The following is an 18579-nucleotide window of genomic DNA, read 5'->3' on the forward strand; positions in this document are numbered from 1 at the left end:
TCCTTAGCTCAGGGGATCCTCCTGCCTCAGCCTCCCAAATACCTGGGACTACAGACACTTGCCACTAAGCCTGGCTGATTTTATTATTTTGGGTAGAGATGGGGTCTCACTCTTGCTCAGGCTAATCTTGACCTCCTAACTTCATTAACCTGCCTGGACACCCCAGAGTGCTAGGATTACAGGCATGAGTCACTGTGCCCAGCCTAATTTTATTTTCTTTTTAATTGGAAAGCTGCTAAGATAAATTACAAGGTTCTGACAGGTAGCATCCCACACAATCAAAGAGAATGAATGGACAAAACATTTCGCATAAAAAGATTAACAACGTGAAAAATCCACAAGACATTAGTAATCTTTAAAATGTTCCTTTCACAGTGGCCCAGTGTTAAAGTTTGGTCAAAGAGAGTTTTTTATTCTTTAAAAAATTATATTTTGATGACCAGATATAAAATACATCGCAGTGTTTAATAATTTTTATAGCTTACCTACTACATAACAGACACAAAACCATAATCATTTTTATTAATAAACAAGTATTGAATATCTGATCTACCTACAGTGTCCTCTCGTGTATACAAATCATTACTAATATCTGCTTCTGCCCATAAAGAGATTATTGTTTGAGGTGACAAGCCCACAGAACAAAGCAGTAATGATACCAGAATTTCGCACTTCAGTAGGTCCTTAGTCTTGGGGATTCAAATTGAACCCATGGACCACAGATCAGTGGTAAGATAGGATTTTTATTAGAAGTTAGAAAGGAATACAGAAAAAGTAAAAAGCACCAGAGCTTCTGGAAGGGGTAAAGAACTGAATTGAACTGAAGTGGGGGATCTCCACGTAGGCTCTTTTATCTAGGGGTATTAGGTCTTGAGAATTACACTTGTCTAGGACTTGGCAAATAGAGACACTTTTTTATTGTTAATGCATGTTATTTATAAAGGAATGAATGCAGTCCCTCCAGCTCAGGGAAAAAGGTCAGGGTGTTCCCTTCATGGACTTGCCCAAGCCTAGGAAAACTGGGGTTCCCTAGGGTCCAGCCTTGAATCAGGGGGGATGCTGTATCATTAATAGTTTAAAGGCACAGCTGATCAACATGCAGACAGCGTAAATTATCATTAGATTCCATGACAGACAGTACACAGCATTTGCTTTATTGGGGGATTTTTATACTATCTCTTGCAGTCAATTGTGTCTGTATTTTTAAGGACTGTGAAGTTTTAGGCTTAAAAGGCAGCAGATAGCTCTGACTACACACCGTGAAATTCTAAAACATTGCCCTTCTCCTATGCCAGAAAAGCCATTGAGATTATGCGTCGAGGGCAAGAAGCCTACACTTTGGTCTCCGTATTACTTCAGACTTAATGAAAGAAATAATAACATTGATATGAGAGTTTTTGCTTATCAATCATTGGAATGAAGTCATGAATTCCCATTTACATCCAGGGAAGCTTTCATGACAGGCATGAAACATGTCTACAATCCCTTTTGCCTCTCTTTCACAAACCAGTATCTGAGAGTAGCCATGCTTTACTGCTCCAAATGGCTTCCCTCGAAGTGCAATACTGGTTGATACCAATCAGTTGTGTGATTTCTGCAGTTATGGACGTGAGATGGTCAATTCAAGTAGTCGATGGAAACAGCACTGGTCCAAGATCTCAGCCCTGTGTGCAACATGCTACAGACATATTTATTCGGTCCCTAGTGTATGAAGCTAAGATGGGAACAGAATCAGCAAGCATTGTAGCCATTTCCCAGCCCAGTGATCTGACAAATTGCTGCCCCAGTTACTCTGTGGAGACGCCTTTCTCCTGCTTCCTCTTTCCCTCCTTTAGTTGTAGTTTTACAGGAGCCCAGTCTGGGGCCGCGTCTGCCCCAGTTGCTATGGAGACCACAGCATTAGCATCTGGAGTAAGAAGCTGCCGCACTGTTTCCTTCTCTTATTACCGACAGACATGAGCTCGGATATTACTGGAGACTTCAGGTATGACTGAGGCAGATGCAGTGAACTGAGGAGGTTCCGCAGACGTGAGTCCTTCACCTGGGCCGGGAGCCGACTTCACTCTCCCTACCACCAAACCACCTGCTTTGCAAAGGAAATGGTCAAGAGAATTAGGATCGGACACTTTCTGAGGCGTGGTTTTATTGGAAAGTCTTATTTGTTGAGTTCACACACTTCCAATGATCACTCACTCTTTTAAAATCTCTAATGTAACATAAACCACTTCCATCTATGTCTCAAGTGAATAGCTGAAAGATTTCTGAAACTGGCATTTACTAGACTTCAATTCAGTTAAAGAGATGGAGCCTAAGTAGCCTCTTACTTCACCATGGCTGTGAGGTCACACAGATGCAAGGATTGCAAATGGGCTCTGATAAAATGCAGTCAGGAGACGTGAGGGCCAGCGTATTGGCTGGTACCAAACTGTGTCTAACTTACCACCATTGCTACATGTACTGCTGGGGTGGAGATAATGGGACACCAGATTTGGAGAGGCTGGAGATGAAGCTGTTATCTGAGCATAAGGTCCATGGAGTGAACATGGAAAGTTCCCTAAGGTATTTTTGTTTTTTGTTGTTCAGGTACCAGGTGACGGATTTGTGTTGGGGCCCTGGGACTGGCCAGGTCTCTGGCCTTGGCTTATCTATTGCCCAGACATAGACCACTGTGCTATCTTGCTCAGGAACAACTGCTTGCTTAGGTGCCTGAGGCCTATTCATCTTAGCCGGGGAGAGAGAGAGAGAGAGAGTCTTCAAGGGTAAGAGAGCGAATCTTAGCAGTCTTCTTAGAAGGGCCCTGGGCAGGGGCACTCCAAGCAGGAGGACCAAGAGTCAGAGTGAGCGAGTCCGTGAAGGAATGAACATTGAATCCAGACTCACCTCTCCCGTGGCTACTTACAGATGTGATCCTGTGGCTATTTGCACCACAGGTATAGAGACTGCCAAGCACTGATGTTCAAGAAATCTCATAAAAGTACCTTGTTCAATTTGATGAGTATGTCAATGGCTTTTACGATTATCATGTTGGACAATTTTGTGCATGGCAGAGGCGGAAATCTAAACTGACCATTAAGTACTAGACGGGACATATATTTCCTTATGCATTTAGCAACACATGAGCCAGACTATTTTCTCTTTACTCATTTAATACATTATATTTTGGACATATAGATCTATCTTAAGGGTTTGGAATTACTGGACTCCCAAAGAAACCACTGTTTTCCGTGGCAGGACAGCTGTGTTTCTCCCTGTGCAGACTCAGTCACGGCAGAAGTGCTGGCACAGCCCACTTGTTGGGGGCCTGACAGTGCTGCTAATGGTATCAGAGTATTTATACCATGCTCGGTGTGGCTCACGGGGGTGGCACTTGGAATTCAGAATAACATTTAAATGACTCATGCAATGGACTGAAATGACAGTATATGTCAGGGAACAGGGTAAGCAGTTCTAAAATATTTACTTCTTAGTTCCATGTTATGCAAACATCTTGTGATAATATGGGTAAACAAATATTTAGCAACTGTGTGCTGCAGCTGCAGATCTGATGTGGGTGTGATAGAGTTTAAGCTTTGTGTTTCAGATCTTGGTAATTCATTATGCTTGAGATCATCTTATATAGAATTCTATCAAAATAAGCAAACGTGTTATGATTTCTCTCTTTTCTTTCACGCATTCTATTTAAATCTGGTACATGATTTACAAACTAAACGTTTAAATGGTTATGGTTTTACTATTGCGAATTTAGAATAGATACAAGCATTGCTATTTCTATCTAATGTGGTGTTAGCACTGTTTTCATTTGTACGAGATTTTATTTAAACTCTGGAGCTTCTTAGATACGAAGATGCTCTCTATCCCAGTATTCTGCCTCAACTGCCTCCTGGCCATGTATAAGAGATGTGCTGTAATCTTTTCAGTCTGTAAAAGATGTGTTTTCTTCCCCTTCCCTCATGATTTAAACTGAGGATACTTTAATGTGCGATGCTGGCGTTTCATAAATATAGTCTCTATCACTGAAAGACAACAGAGAGGCATTCATACAAAGGGGTCCGATTTAAGGATTGCAGGGCCTCAGCAAATATTTGATTATATTTGATGTAATAATGGAGCCTTTGCTCACTCAAAGAAGTTGCTGCTGCTCTCAGGGTCATTACCAAGAAGAAAACTGGACTGCCAGGACCTTTCAACTGGGAGGGCAGGATGACATAGGCTTTGTTGGTTTGCCTGGTTGTTCTATCTTACTAAGAAGAGGGGACTCTGTAAAACTCCAGTGATGTCGATGATTAGAAAAAACACTGGGGCATTTTTTCATACTTACTAGATTTGGGACTGAATTCTTTCCAAAATACTATTTACATTTACAAACGTTCCTTTTTTTTTTTTCATTTTAATTGTTCGTAAGCATTTTTCTTTGCATCAGTTTGGTGGTCACTAGGATGAGAGGGTGTTTGTCATTTCAACATTGCACAGTTGCTTCAGGGGGTGTTCTGAATACAACAAACATTTGATCTGTGTCTGTTGAGTTGATTTACACTGTGTAATTGTTAACCCCCTAAGAGAACGTGGACCAGTAACTTAGATAAATGCAGTCTTAGCAACACAGAGAAGCGACACAGCCTAATTTATCTGGTATTCTGAACCTCAGTGGACTCTCCCTCGTCCCCTTAGGACTGGGGCTGGAGTGGAGCTGCCCAGCTGGACTCTGTAGACATGTGGAAGCTGATAGGTCATGATTAGCCTCTTGAAATTGCTATGAAAGTAAAATACACTTTTTATAAACTCATGTAAGACTTGTTCTTGTCGTTTTAGGAAAACGGCACAGAGGAGGAAGCAGAGCTCATCTATACGCACAGTTTTAGTTTTCAGTCTCCCATTATATCAGCTGTTATATAAGTCGCTTGGATTTTCAATGTTTGCGAAGAGCCCAGCATGCATTTTACCTAAATATTTTCATGGCTAACATCCTTACCCCCATCGACACTTTGGTCAAAGTCATACCAATGAGTTCTACCTTCACCAGAGTATTTAAAATAGATCACCACGCGGCCGGGCTTGCTCACCTGCCCTTCCTGTTGCTCGCTGGGCCCATTAGCACCTTCCCCCCACCACCCTCCTGCCAGCTGTTTACTTCTGGAACGTCTTCTCTGCTGTCATCTGTCCCCGTCCCTCGCCAATGTGTGTTGTGCAGTGACGGCAAGCCGTATCCTGTTCACAGATGTACTTAAGGAACCCAGCACAGTGCTGACCCCTAGAGAGTTTATTAAATAGTTTTAATAAATAAATTTGATAAAGTCAAGATTACAAAATAACAGAAATTGCCCCAAAATGTAAACAATAAAACCATGTCCATTACTATCAGGTAGTAGATAAAGATGACTACTATTATTATTTTTCAACACTATTTTATGAGTTCTAGAAATTATAATAGAACAAAAATGTTGCTGTATAAATAAAATTACTTTTAAAAATATCCTGAGGACAATCCTTACTGGGAAGGCATGCCAGGATCTTTGCCCTGGTCTTACTTTTCTCAGTTTTTTTTTCTTTTTTTTTTTAAAGAAAGAGTCTTATTCTGTCACCCTCAGTAGAGTGCTGTGGCATCATAGCTCAAAACAACCTCCAGCTCTTGGGTTTAAGTGATTCTCTACCCTTAGTCTCCTAAGTAGCTGGGACTACAGGTGCCTGCCACAATGCCCGGCTATTTTTTTAGAGACCAGGTCTTGCTCTGGCTCAGTCAAGCCACCTGCCTTGGCCTCCCAAATTTGCTAGAATTACAGCTGTGAGCCACCACACCCATTCCCCTTTTTCTCAGTGTTTTTATTAGGAATTGCTGCTCAATCTGACTGCATGGGCCAAGTAGGTGGCTCACACCTGTAGTCCCAGAACTCTGGGAGGCCAAGGTAAGTGGATCGCCTGAGCTCCGAAGTTCAAGACCAGCCTAAGGAAAGCAAGACTTTGTCTCTACTAAAAATAGAAAAAACAGCTGGGTATCATGGTGGGCTCTTATAGTCCTAGCTATCGAGGGATGGCTGAGGTAAGAAGATTACTTAAGCCCAAGAATTTGAGGTTGCTGTGAGCTATGCCTCCAAAGCACTCTGCCCAGTTCAACTAAGAAAGACTCTGTCTCAAAAAATAAATAAATAAATGAATAAAATAATCTAACTGTGTGTCCTTTCAGAATCATCAAGAGAAGGGAAAAATATATATGAGATTTGACAATTAAGTTCATGAACTGGTCCTAGAAAAAGTGCTACATACCTCATTTCTGAATATCACTATGGTCACTTTTGAAGGACTCCCCTTTGGATGCTATGCACTCACGCCAGCACCTAGTCCATTCTTCAGAGTAATTTTTGAACTTATTTTCCTTGCAGACCATCACAGCGTCATCATACAAGTTCTGACAATTAGGTTCATGAACTTGCCACCATGTACTTAGGTTGGCCGTACTGTACAAAAAGCTCAGTAAGGTGCCATAACCTTGGTCCATCAGGGCCTCACAGTTGTGTGTGTGTCTCCATATAGCAGTGTCCTGCTGAGTGGAAAGCACTATTATTGTTGCGTGTTTTTGCGTGCTATAGGAGGGCAGCTCTGAGGGTCATTCTAGAAAAAGAGTTCCAAAATTGCTTTGAAAGGTGGATTAGGTGCGTTGGTGCACGACTTCCCAAGGGGAGTACTTCGAAAGTGACAGCAGTGATACTCATCAATGAGGTATGTAGCACTTTTTCTAGGATGAGTTCACAAACTTAATTGTCAGAACTCATATATTGACAAAATATATATATATATCTATCTTGTATATATTTAACTTGCTGATGACATCAATTATATTGATAATAATTTCCTGATTTTTATACAGGCCTGCAGTTGTGACATAAAGTCCACCTGATCATAGCAAGTTTCAATTTGTCACTTGTTGGATTCTATATTCTAATAGTGTATTTATAACACATGATTAGAATATATTTTCACATAAAAAAGACCTTTTTTTTGCAGTTTTTGGCTGGGGTTGGGTATGAACCCGCCACCTCCGGTATATGGGGCTGGCACCCTACTCCTTGAGCCACAGGCAACCGCCGAGAAAAGACCATTTTTTAACAATGGTATTTTGTTTCTTTTATTTATTCTATTTATTTCAGTCTTTTATTATTATTTATTTTAATTTAATTCAATAAAATGAATTGAGGAGATCAGTATTTCCTATCGGCATCTCTTCTTCTTTAAGAATTAGACATGTGTGTAAGACTCAGTTTTACCCTACACCCTGCTCCTCATGTTTTATTTATTTATCAATTGATTAATTGAAAAATTTAACTTAGCCTGCATAATAGGTACTGAGGTATTCAATTGGCCACATTATAAGAAAACAAAGTAAAACATTCTGTGAATCAATAAGGAAATCATCTTGAAACTGAAACAAATGTTGAAATAGTATTTTTATACCTATGTGAATTAGCTAACAACGTATTTTACTTGAATTGAAATGTAACTCAAAGAGGGATATGACTCTTCCCACGCTTTTATTACATGGACTCTTGTTTTAATGGGGCTTTTAAAAATGATGGCATTATTTTTAGTCATAGCTTTGAATATTATAGCCAAATTTGATGAATTATTTCAACATTCTTGCCGCACTTAGGTAAATGGGTATTTTCCATATTGAAATTCAATGATTTATTATTATCATATTCTGATTAGTAGAATTGGGATCAATTATTATTAAAACTAAAGTTTATTAGAGCTGAGAGGTAAGTGTACAGTCTTCATTGCAATAAATATTTATTGAAATATAAAAATTACTGTGTATTTGTATACTATTTTAGGTTGAAACTTTAGAAATTCTGAAATATTGAAAGTTCAATGGTTCTTTATTTCAGACACATTTTTTCTGTGACTTTTTGTTTTAAAATGATATGCGATTAGACTAGAAATGCCATTAGCATTCCTGTTGACTATATCTATCCTTATATCTGTATCTTTATATTTAGATAGTCTTTTTACAAATTAAAGTGCAGGAAGATAATGAAATGAGTGAATGCATAAAACACATCCTTAAGATTGCCATATTACCTTTTCTGAGCTATCCACCATCCTTAATGTGACATATTTCTAAATTCTACAGCCTGGTTTCATAGCAGATGGGTGCAGCACTTCAGGCCAAGAGATGATGTGTCTCTGTCATCTCCAATTCTCTCGTCTTCGTTACGTGCCCCGCCAATTTCCAAATCATATTTGACTTCACACCGTTGATTCACCCGCTCCTTCCAAACGTGACATGATCAGGTTGTCTTAGATAACAGTTCTACACTCTGTTTTCCAGAGGGAGAATTTCTACTGTTGCCCTTGATTTACTATCCAATCCAACATTATCAACTCTTGCAGATATTACAGACTGTTTCCTCAGTTTAGACATTTATTATTTTTATTTTTATTTTTTTTTATTGTTGGGGATTCATTGAGGGTACAATAAGCCAGGTTACACTGATTGCATTTGTTAGGTAAAGTCCCTCTTGCAATCTTTGTTGCATTTTGGCCAGTGCAGCGTTTGCAGGTATATGGGACTGGCGCCCTACTCACTGAGCCACAGGCACTACTATTTATTTATTTATTATTAAGTCACATACACATAGATCATAAATACATTTATGCATATGTGGGGTACCATGTGTTGATTTTTTTTATATACAATCTGATGTGGTTAGATCAAACCAGTCAACATAGTTTTCGGCTCATTTACTTGATTATTGGGCTGAGACATTTATGTTCTACACTCGACAAATTTGACTTGTACCCTTGTCATATGCATTGCTCAAGCAGGCCCTTCCGCTGGCCTTAAAAACTGACAGCTGCAGAAGGTGACAGCTCCCTCAGGCTGCCACCCTCAAGATGCCTCTATAAACCTGAACATGCTTTGACGCCATGGTGCCATCAAGGATGACAAAGTGAGACTCTGTCTTGATTAAAAAAAAAAAAGAATAATAACGAACATGTGAGGAGCTACACATTAAGCGCAGGGAGTTGCACTTACCCCGGTATGAAACCCTTTAGGCTGAACTTTTATCTCAAAGTGTCACCCAATAATACATGTGATAAGTCCTTATTTTTACCTCAATTCATAAGCCTGCGAATAAAAAAGATCCATGGTGGCCATGTAGTCATAAGCACGAATTGTAAAGCATGTTCCAATGAGGTTAGCCTAGTTATTTTGTCTGTAAAGTGACCTATTTCAAAACCAGTCCTTAAAATCATGTCTATAGTCCTTGTCAGCCAGGGTTCAGAACTTTAAGAAAATGATTCCCGGCACTGAACACAGTGCTAGGGGGGATGAATCCATTGCTAGGTGAAATTCGAAGAGACTGTTTTCCATCCTCTACATTGGTGGGCAGCAATACTTACTTTGCTCTCTCAAGACCTAAATCTTATTTCATTGTCCCCAAATCATGTGAGGCTAGCAACTGTGATCCTCACAAGCTAATCTCACCATGCACAGTAGCTCAGAAGGGCTATGTGTGTCTGTGATGTGTGTTTCCCGATGCATGCTTAAAAAGCATCCTTACAGCAGTTGCAGTCGACCTCGCCGTGTGAAACCTCGCTTTCTTGGTTCCCTGTACAGACAGAGCAGTGGCAGGAGCTCAGTTCCCCTTGAGAATCTCATCTCGTGTGAGACAGAACAGCCTCCCAGGGGGCAAAGGAAGATTCTATGACTTTTTCTTCTTAATAGCTGAGTGCAACTTAAGCCCATTCAGTTCATGAACTGAGTTGTTAGATTTGCCGTGGTTTTAATATGAGATTAAACCCATAAATATCTATTTTAATTCCATTTCCCTTTTGTATTCTTACTGACTGATCATGTGTCAACCTCTGCAACTTTGATCAGAGGGGGCAGAGGTTGATACATTTGCTCAATGAAGGCAGTTCGTGAGAATAACTGCGCTAATACTTTATATGATAAAAATTCACAACATTTCATTGAAATCATAAAATGTGAATGAAAGTGAAAAAAGCAACTGGATTTATCGGTGCAGTTTTCTGATTTGGCAGGAAGAATCTAATTATTATTATTCATGATATGGAACGTAATCTGACAGTATCAGGCTGATGAAATAGGCTTTCAAAGGATAGGAGAAAACTAGTTTTAAAAATGCTATTTCAATCTGGCTCCCAAAATATTAATAATCCTGTATTCATTAAGAAATGTGTATATGTCAAAGACTTGAAATTGTGACTACATAGAGAGCTACTCACACATGACCTTCAACTTTTGAAAATCACCTTCTCTCTAGGATGAGATTTTATAATTTTTTAAATTAGATCACAACTGTATACATTACTGCATTTATGGGGTTAAATGTGCTGATTTTATACAATTTGGAATGTTCACGTCAACCTGGTTAATGTGGCATTCACCTCACTTATTTAATTGCTGTGTTTCGACATTTATACTCTACAATTAACATATTTGACATGTACCCTTGCAATATGCACAGTAGATTATGCAGCCTTATAAACAGATGGAGACTTTACCTCTTTTATGTTTACATGGATGGAGCTGGATTGTATTCTTCTTAGTAAAGTATCTCAAGAATGGGAAAAAATGCCCAATGTACTCAATATTATTATGGAACCAATATATAATCACCCACACTTTCATGTGAAAGATAAAACACAATTACAGCCCAGAAAGAAGTCGAGAAGAGGATGGGTGGAGGGGGGAGGTGAAATCCGTGGGAGATTTTATAATTTTTTAAAGATCTTATGCTCCTCAGTTACATGTGCACAAAAAAATTTTTATGAAGTCACATACACATAGATCATGAATACATTTATGCATATGTGGGGTACAATGTGTTGGTTTTTTATACAATCTGACGTGCTTACATCAAACCAGTCAACACAGCTTTTGCCTCATTTACTTGATTATTGTGTTAAGACATTTATGTTCTGCACGTGATAGCTTTGACTTGTGCCCTTGCAATATGCTCCATAGGTGTGGTCCCACCTTTTACCCTCCCTCTATCAGACCTCCCTCCTCCCCTCCCTTCCCACTCCATTTCTCTCCTTCTTTCTGGGCTATAGTTGTGTTCTGTCTTTCATAAGAAAGTGTGAGTAAATATAAGTAGGTTTCATAGAAGTACTGAGTATGTCGGATGCTTTTTCCTCCATTCTTGAGATACTTTACTCAGGAGAATATGTTCCAGGTTCCTCCATGTAAACAAAAAAGAGGTAAAGGCTCCATCTTTTTTAAGGCTGCATAGTATTCCATGGTATACATATACCACAATTTATTAATCCATTCATAGGTCAATGGGCACTTGGGCTTCTTCCATGTACAAAACTTTAAATTGAAGCACACATTTAAAGCTTTAAAATGGTCCATTGCCTACTTTTTAGGCATCGTGTTTAATTTATAAATATCATATTTATTCTTAAGATGTTTGTACTGTTGTATCTTTATTATTTAACACCAGACACTATCTTCTATACACTTACTGTAGAATATGGGTATTTAGCTATGTAGTACTACTGTGCTAAGTACTTCCTCAGAAATCTCCAATAATGTTATATAACATTGATTATATCAATATTGTTTATAATATAATGTCAATACCAGCAAGCTAATAAGTCTATACTATGTCAAAAATTAAGGAAAATACTGGGACTTGCAGTGGAATTGTCTTTAATTTATAGAAAAACAGAACAGAATTGCTATCTTGAGATATTATATATAGAAATTACAACATATATATTTTTTATTTGGAAAAATACATTTTGTATTTGTTTGTTGATATTACACCAAACCCAAATGATCTTTGTCTATTAACTTCCCATCTATGCCACAATTACATAGTAAGCTCACTTATCAATCTTGATAATATTGTCAATAGTTTCTTAAGGACTTCTGTGTTTAAAATCATATCATCTCTGAATGATGCTACTTTTATTCTCTTTCAACTTTTATGCAGGCTTTCTTTTCTTGTCATATTTCTGACAAACTGACCTAAAAATATAATTAAAAAGAGATAGTGAACATTTTTTTCCCCATTTCTGGTCTCAGAGAGACATGTTTCAGTAATTCACCATAATGTGTATTTGTACATAGTTTTTACTTCTCATTTATTAGTAATATTTTGAATTAATGTACATACTCTTTATACTATGAAGGATAATCATTTGTATACTTAGTTTTCTAAGAGTTTTATCAAATACTACTTTGGATCTGTCAAAATGATTGTATAATTTTCTACTTTTTTTCAATTTTTAATATGGTAAAATACACTGATTTTTGTATTTGTTTAGTATTCTCCATTGTTCACATCCAGCAGTGTAGAAATGCTGATGTATAATAAAGTGTACAATCTGAACGTGTACAATCGATACATTTGGACATATGCATACACCTGTGAAGTCACCCACTTGATCCAATGAATCAGATACACCCTTATCTTAAAAGTTGGATGCTTCTGCCAAATATCCCCCCTTGACATCTTCCCTTTTCCCTTTCCATGGACAACCTGTGACAATACGCACTTGTTTGCATTTTCTACTATTTTACCTAACTGTAATCATAGAATAGGTACACTGCTTGGCTTTTTTCACTCGACACAGTTCTTTGGTATTCTTTCCCCTTGTAGCCAATCTCAATGGCTCATTCATTTTCCTGATTATTGCTGAGTTACCTTCCATTGCGAGGGCTACCTCAGCTTGTTTACCCATTCACTTTTTGATGGATATTTAAATTTTCTCCACTTTCTGAAGATTACAGATACAGTTGCTATGAGAATTCACAAAATATGTTTGTATGAACATACGCTGTCCCTTCTCTTGAGTGAATTTCTTAAACTGGATTTACTGGGTTATCGGGCATGGAAATGTTTCCATTTATGAAACTGCTAAATTACTTTTCAAAACTTGTCTGTTTTTCATTTCCATGAATAGCCTCTGACAGTCCCAGTGTCTCCACAACCTTACCTACTTGGCATCTCAGGGCGTTATATTTTAAGTCTTGTAGCCGATTTGTACTGATATCTCACTATGACTGTCATTTGTTTTCCCTAATTGCTAATGTTGAATATGTTTTCATGCAGTCATTTACCATCAATAGAAGTTCTTTCTCAGATATACAGCATACAAATATTTTTTCCTGTTCTATAGATTATCTGTTTACTCTATGGATTGTGTTGTTGGCTGTGCATAAACTTTTTGATTTGATCAGGCTCCACTTATTTATTTTTGTTATTGCTGTGATTGTCATTGGGGTCTTCTTCACAAATTATTTCCTTAGGCTGATATCTCTAATAGTTTTTCTAACACTTTCTTCTAAAATTCTTATAGTTTCATGCCTTAGGTTTAAGTTTTGGATCCATCCTACATTAATTCCTGTGAGTGGTGAGAGGTGCAGATCCTGTTTCAGTCTTTTACATGTGGCTATCCAGTTTTCCCAGCACATTTTATTGAATAAGCATTCTTTTCCCCAGTGTGTATATATATATGCATATATATGTTTTCTTTTTGTCAAAAATAAGATGAGAATATGAAGGTGGTATCGTCCCTAAGTTCTCTGTTCTGAGCCATGAGTCTATGTCTTTGTTTTTATGCCGACATAGTGCTGCTATTATAGCCTTGTAGCATAGCTTGAAGTCTGATAAAGTGATGCCTTCAGATATTTTTTCTTATTATGTAAGCTTGTGTTAGCTATTGTAGGTCTTTTTCAGTCACATACAAAGAATAGACCTGGTTTTTTCTAGATCTCCGAAAAATATTTGTATTTTAATGGGGACTGCATTGACTCTCTATATCACTTTAGGCAGTATAGCCATTTTAACAATACTGATTCTGCTGATTGATGAGCATGGTATGTTTTTCCATCTATTACATCTCCTGCAATGTCCTTCCTCAGAGTTCCATAGCTGTCCCTGTAGAGGTCTTTCACTTTCTGTCTAACTATATTCCCAGGTATTTTATTTTCTTTGTTGCTGGTCTGAAAGGTACTGCGTCTTCGATTTGGGTCTCATCTTGACCATTGTTAGCATATATGAAAACTACTGATTTCTGCACCATAACTTTGTAACTTGGAGTTTGCTAAATTTATTTATTGACTCTAGGACTCTCTTGGTTGAATCTTAGAATCTCTTGGTTATCAGATCATATCATCAGCAAAGAGTGGTAGTTTGATCTCTTCTTTCCACATTTGGACCGATAATCAGAATCTACAAAGAATTCAAGCAAATCAGCCAGAAATAATCAAACAACCCAATTATAAAGTGGGCAAAAGACATGAACAGAAACTTTTTAAATGAAGACAGTCTAATGTCCAAGAAACACATGGGAAAAAATGCTCCACATCTCTAATCATCAAGGAAATGCAGATCAAAACCACAATGAAATCTCACCTAGCACCAGGGAGAATGGCTTCCATCTAAAAGTCCAAAAGCTACAGATGCGAGCGTGGATGAGAAGAGAAAGGAACACTCGTTCACTGCTGGCAGGACGGCAAACTAGTACAACCTCTGTGAAGAGCAGCACGGAGGTGACTTAGAGAACCGAAAGCAGGCCTAACTTTTGATCCAGCAATCCCACTACTAGGCTGGACCCAAAGGAAAAAGACATTTTATCAAAAAGACACTTGTGCTTGAATGTTTATTGCAGTACAATTCACAATTGCAAAGATGTAGGATCATGACATGAATGGATTAGTACAATGAGGCATATGTACACCATGGAGTTTTCCTCAACCATAAAAAAAAAAAAATGGTGAAATGGTGATATAGTATGTTTTGTGGCAATCTGGATGCAATTGGAGACCATTCTTCCAAGTGAAGTAAGAATGGGGAAACAAACATGACATGTGTGCTCAATACCAAATTGGAACTAGGTGATCAACACATTATGTGCATATATAGAAGTAAAACTCAACGAAAATTATGTAGGTGGGAGGGAGAAGGCGCAGGGCTGACGGGTCAGTGCACATATTCTGGGTGACAGACACACTTATAACTTCAACTTCAAACGTTAAAAAAATTATGTAATCATAACGTGTGTATCCCTATAATATTCCGAAATAAAAAATACTAATTAAAACTCTGTGTAAGTTCTTTTGGGCCATACCAACCTAAGTATTGTCTCCATGTTTTAATGGGTCATTTGTATTATTATTGAGTTTTAAGTGTTTTTTTTTTTTTTAATATGTGTATTGTGGGTATATGTTATTTATCAGGCAAAGATTTATTATTATTTTTTTCTTTCTATTTTTTATTGTTAAATCATAGCTCTGTACATTAATGTGATCATGGGGCACCGTACACTGGTTTTATAGACCGTTTGACACATTTTCATCACCTTGGTTAACATAGCCTTCCTGGCATTTTCTTAGAAGACATTTATATTCTACATTTACTAAGTTTCACAGGTACCCTTATACACAGGCAAGGATTTATAAATATTTTCTCTAAGCTTTTGGCTCTTTTAAAAGTGTGTTTCATAGAATAGAGTAGTTAAATTTTTACTTCCAAATTAAAAGTTTGTTTTTGTATGGACTATGTTTTGGGTATAATAACTAAACAAATTTATACACCCCAATGTTATAAGGTTTCCTCCAAAATTTGCTTCTAGGAGTTTTATAATTTTAGATTTTACATTTAGGTTTCTAATTTATTTCAAGGTGGTATTAGTATATGGTTAGTATAGATCAAAATTCGTTTTTTTGTTTTTTTTTCTAATGAGGATATCCAAGTACCTACACAATTTATCGCAATTTATTGGGAAAATTACACTTTTTTTTTTTTTTTTTTTTGGTCTGTAATCTATCTTTCATTCAATTGGACAAATTCTATTGTCCTATCCTTATCTTCATTAATTCTATACTTTGCTTCCTCCACTTTGTCATTGAGCTAATCCAGAAAGGATTTTTTTTATTTATTTTTTTTCAGAAAGGATTTTTTAATTATGTATTTACTTCTTTAATTTTCATTCAAATATTTTATACAACTTATTTCTTTGACAAAATTCCATAATTTTTCATTTGGTTCAAAAGAAATTGCAATTTCTTGTTAAGGAAATGTTATTAATGTTTTTTACAAAATCCTTATCAGATAATTCCACTAGGTACTTTATCTCATTATTGTTAATTGACAATCTTTTATCTTTCAAATTGTGCTTTTCCCAGTTTTTGGTATGACATGTAATTTTGATTATATCCTGGCCATTTTGCCATTTTATTTATTAGGTTAGCTAACTCTAAATCTTATTTAGAATTTTTTAAAGTAGAAATTTACTGTGTAGCACATAGCTTTGTAGGCTTGTTTGCATTTACAACGTACAATGTAGAGCTTGTTTAGTGTTAACTCTGGTCTCACTGATTTATCTCCCTGGGGTGCCCACCATTCTCTGGTGGTGCTATTCAAAAAGATGGAAATTGCTTTCTTAGATTGGACCCTATCCTGCACTAATTAGGTGAAGAGTTGTGACTAAGAGCATTTACAGGTCAGTTCTTGCTATGGAGGGTTACCTCTGCCTGTGGAGAATGTAGGCTGAGGGGGTTGGGGACAGCCATACCTTTGTGGGCACTTTCTACCACAGTGAGGTCTCAGGTGAGGTCTCAGGTCTTAGACCCTCAGTGACAGTTTCTTCTCTCAGTGAGCCTTTGTGATGAGATGACCCTCAGTGCTCCCAATCACAGGATACCTCTAAGTGGGAAAGAGAATTCTCAGGCCCAGTGGGAAGATCTGGATTACTTGTTTGTCACCAGGGTTTCTGACCACTTCCCTTCACTGGCTCTGATGGGCAAGCCTTGTGCTGGCAGCTCACCCATTCAGTGAAGAACCCCAGGAAACTAGCAAGTCTGCTTTCTGCTTTTACTCTGGGGGTCAGAAAATTGCCAAACTAGGTAGTGTTCCTCTGTTGTATAGGGGCCTGTGAGACACCCTTTCCCACTTAGTGTCCTTCTATTGTGTGGGGGCATGGGAGACACCCAATTCCCATGCCATCACTCCAGTCCTAAGACCCCCAATCAGTTTTTTTTTTTTTGTTTTCCCTGCCTCGTCAAGTTCTCTTTTTGTTACCTCTTGCATTCTTTTCAGTGTTTACAGTTCTAGGTTCTGGGAAGGAACAGAGAGGGATGGGTCAATGCCATCTTGGCAGGACCAGAAGTCAAACTGTTTTTATATAGCCAGTTATTTAGTTACTTGAGGTTGAGCCATTTTTCTATATATTTCATAACAACTTGTATTTCTATGTTTATTAATTGCTCCTTTGTTAAGTATTGTTGATTATTTCTTTAATTTATATGAGTTTAAAATTATAAATATTTTTATAAGTTTTCTGGGTATGCTTGCTATAAATATTATGCTGGTTATGCTTGCTATAGCTCCCTTGTTTCTTGTTGTATTTTTAATTTTTTTTAAATTTACATTTTACATTTCTTACATTTTCCTTCATATGATTTTTGGAGAAATTAGCATTATTTCAACTGGGAGGACTAGACCTATTAATTTCATAATTTAAAAAGTATTGAGAATTATTGATAATAACAGACTTTATAATCATAAGCCCCATTAATAATAATAACAGGTTTGCAGAAAAAGAAACATTTAATTATGAATTAGGAAAGTAATACCTATTTATTTTTTAAAGGGTTTGAGTGAATTAGGTCAATTATGTTTAATATAAATTGCCACTCTGGTAAATGTATGGAGAATCCTTTTTTATAATCATTTTTTCTTATATCTTAGCCAATTTTATGATGTAAAATAGATACGCCAAAGCTTATGGAGTGTAACATATGCTCAAGAAATATGTATTAATAAATACATTGACCTGTACATCACATCAGTGTTTCTGTAGATTTGAGCACCCTCCCAATGCCTAATACCAACCAGAAGCACAGGAAGGCCTCAGTCAATGTGAATGAAAGGCTTACATTGTGTATGAACGGGGACCACAAAACAGGGAGAAGAAGATGGACATTGGTGGCTGAATTGCTGCAGTGATAAATAATTTATTCCCTCTATCTTTTATAAAATGTTTCTGCCCACTTGGGGAAAAAATGGGAGGTAGAAAAGACAACAAATAACTTCAAGACTTCAATCGTTTAAAAATCAGAAACATAATTGAATTCTTTTTCTTTGTATTGTTTTAGGTTCAAGTTCTTCGGAATGCAGGAGAAGAAGTGACCCTAACAGTGTCTTTTTTAAAAAGAGCACCTGCTTTCCTCAAACTCCCCTTGAATGAAGACTGTGCATGTAAGCATTTATGAAGAGCAGATAACTGGTCCACATCACCATATTTATATTGTAGACCATGATTTTCTGACAGTAACTGTTTATTTCTTCTTAAAGTGTAAATTCCTGCCTGAATATAGACATTTTCATAATGCCCTTTAGAAAAGGGAGCCAATGTTACTTTTGTTACAGACGGTATTCATCACATTGTAGTTATCCTCCATGCTACAATTGGCGGACTATTATCCACCTTGAGACACTGAGACTGTCTCAAATCTTAAGACGTTTTGAGACTAATTGTTTTATAAATAGGCATCATATTAAAATATCATATATGTATTATGTATACCTATTAAGTGTCATT

The 18579-nt window shown here is 37.2% G+C and overlaps 1 protein-coding gene across 3 annotated transcripts in view; it reads left to right on the top strand.

Moving 5' to 3' along the window:
- Nucleotides 1–18579, top strand: part of SNTG1 (syntrophin gamma 1) — a 703177-nt gene that overhangs the window by 443457 nt on the left and 241141 nt on the right. For all 3 annotated transcript variants that reach the window (XM_053558928.1, XM_053558930.1, XM_053558929.1), the window contains exon 8: nucleotides 18134–18236. In XM_053558928.1, coding sequence (XP_053414903.1) covers nucleotides 18134–18236 — 103 coding nt within the window. The remainder of the gene's footprint in view (nucleotides 1–18133; nucleotides 18237–18579) is intronic.

The sequence above is a fragment of the Nycticebus coucang genome, chromosome 13 (genome assembly GCF_027406575.1).
Source record: "Nycticebus coucang isolate mNycCou1 chromosome 13, mNycCou1.pri, whole genome shotgun sequence".
NCBI lineage: Eukaryota > Metazoa > Chordata > Mammalia > Primates > Lorisidae > Nycticebus > Nycticebus coucang.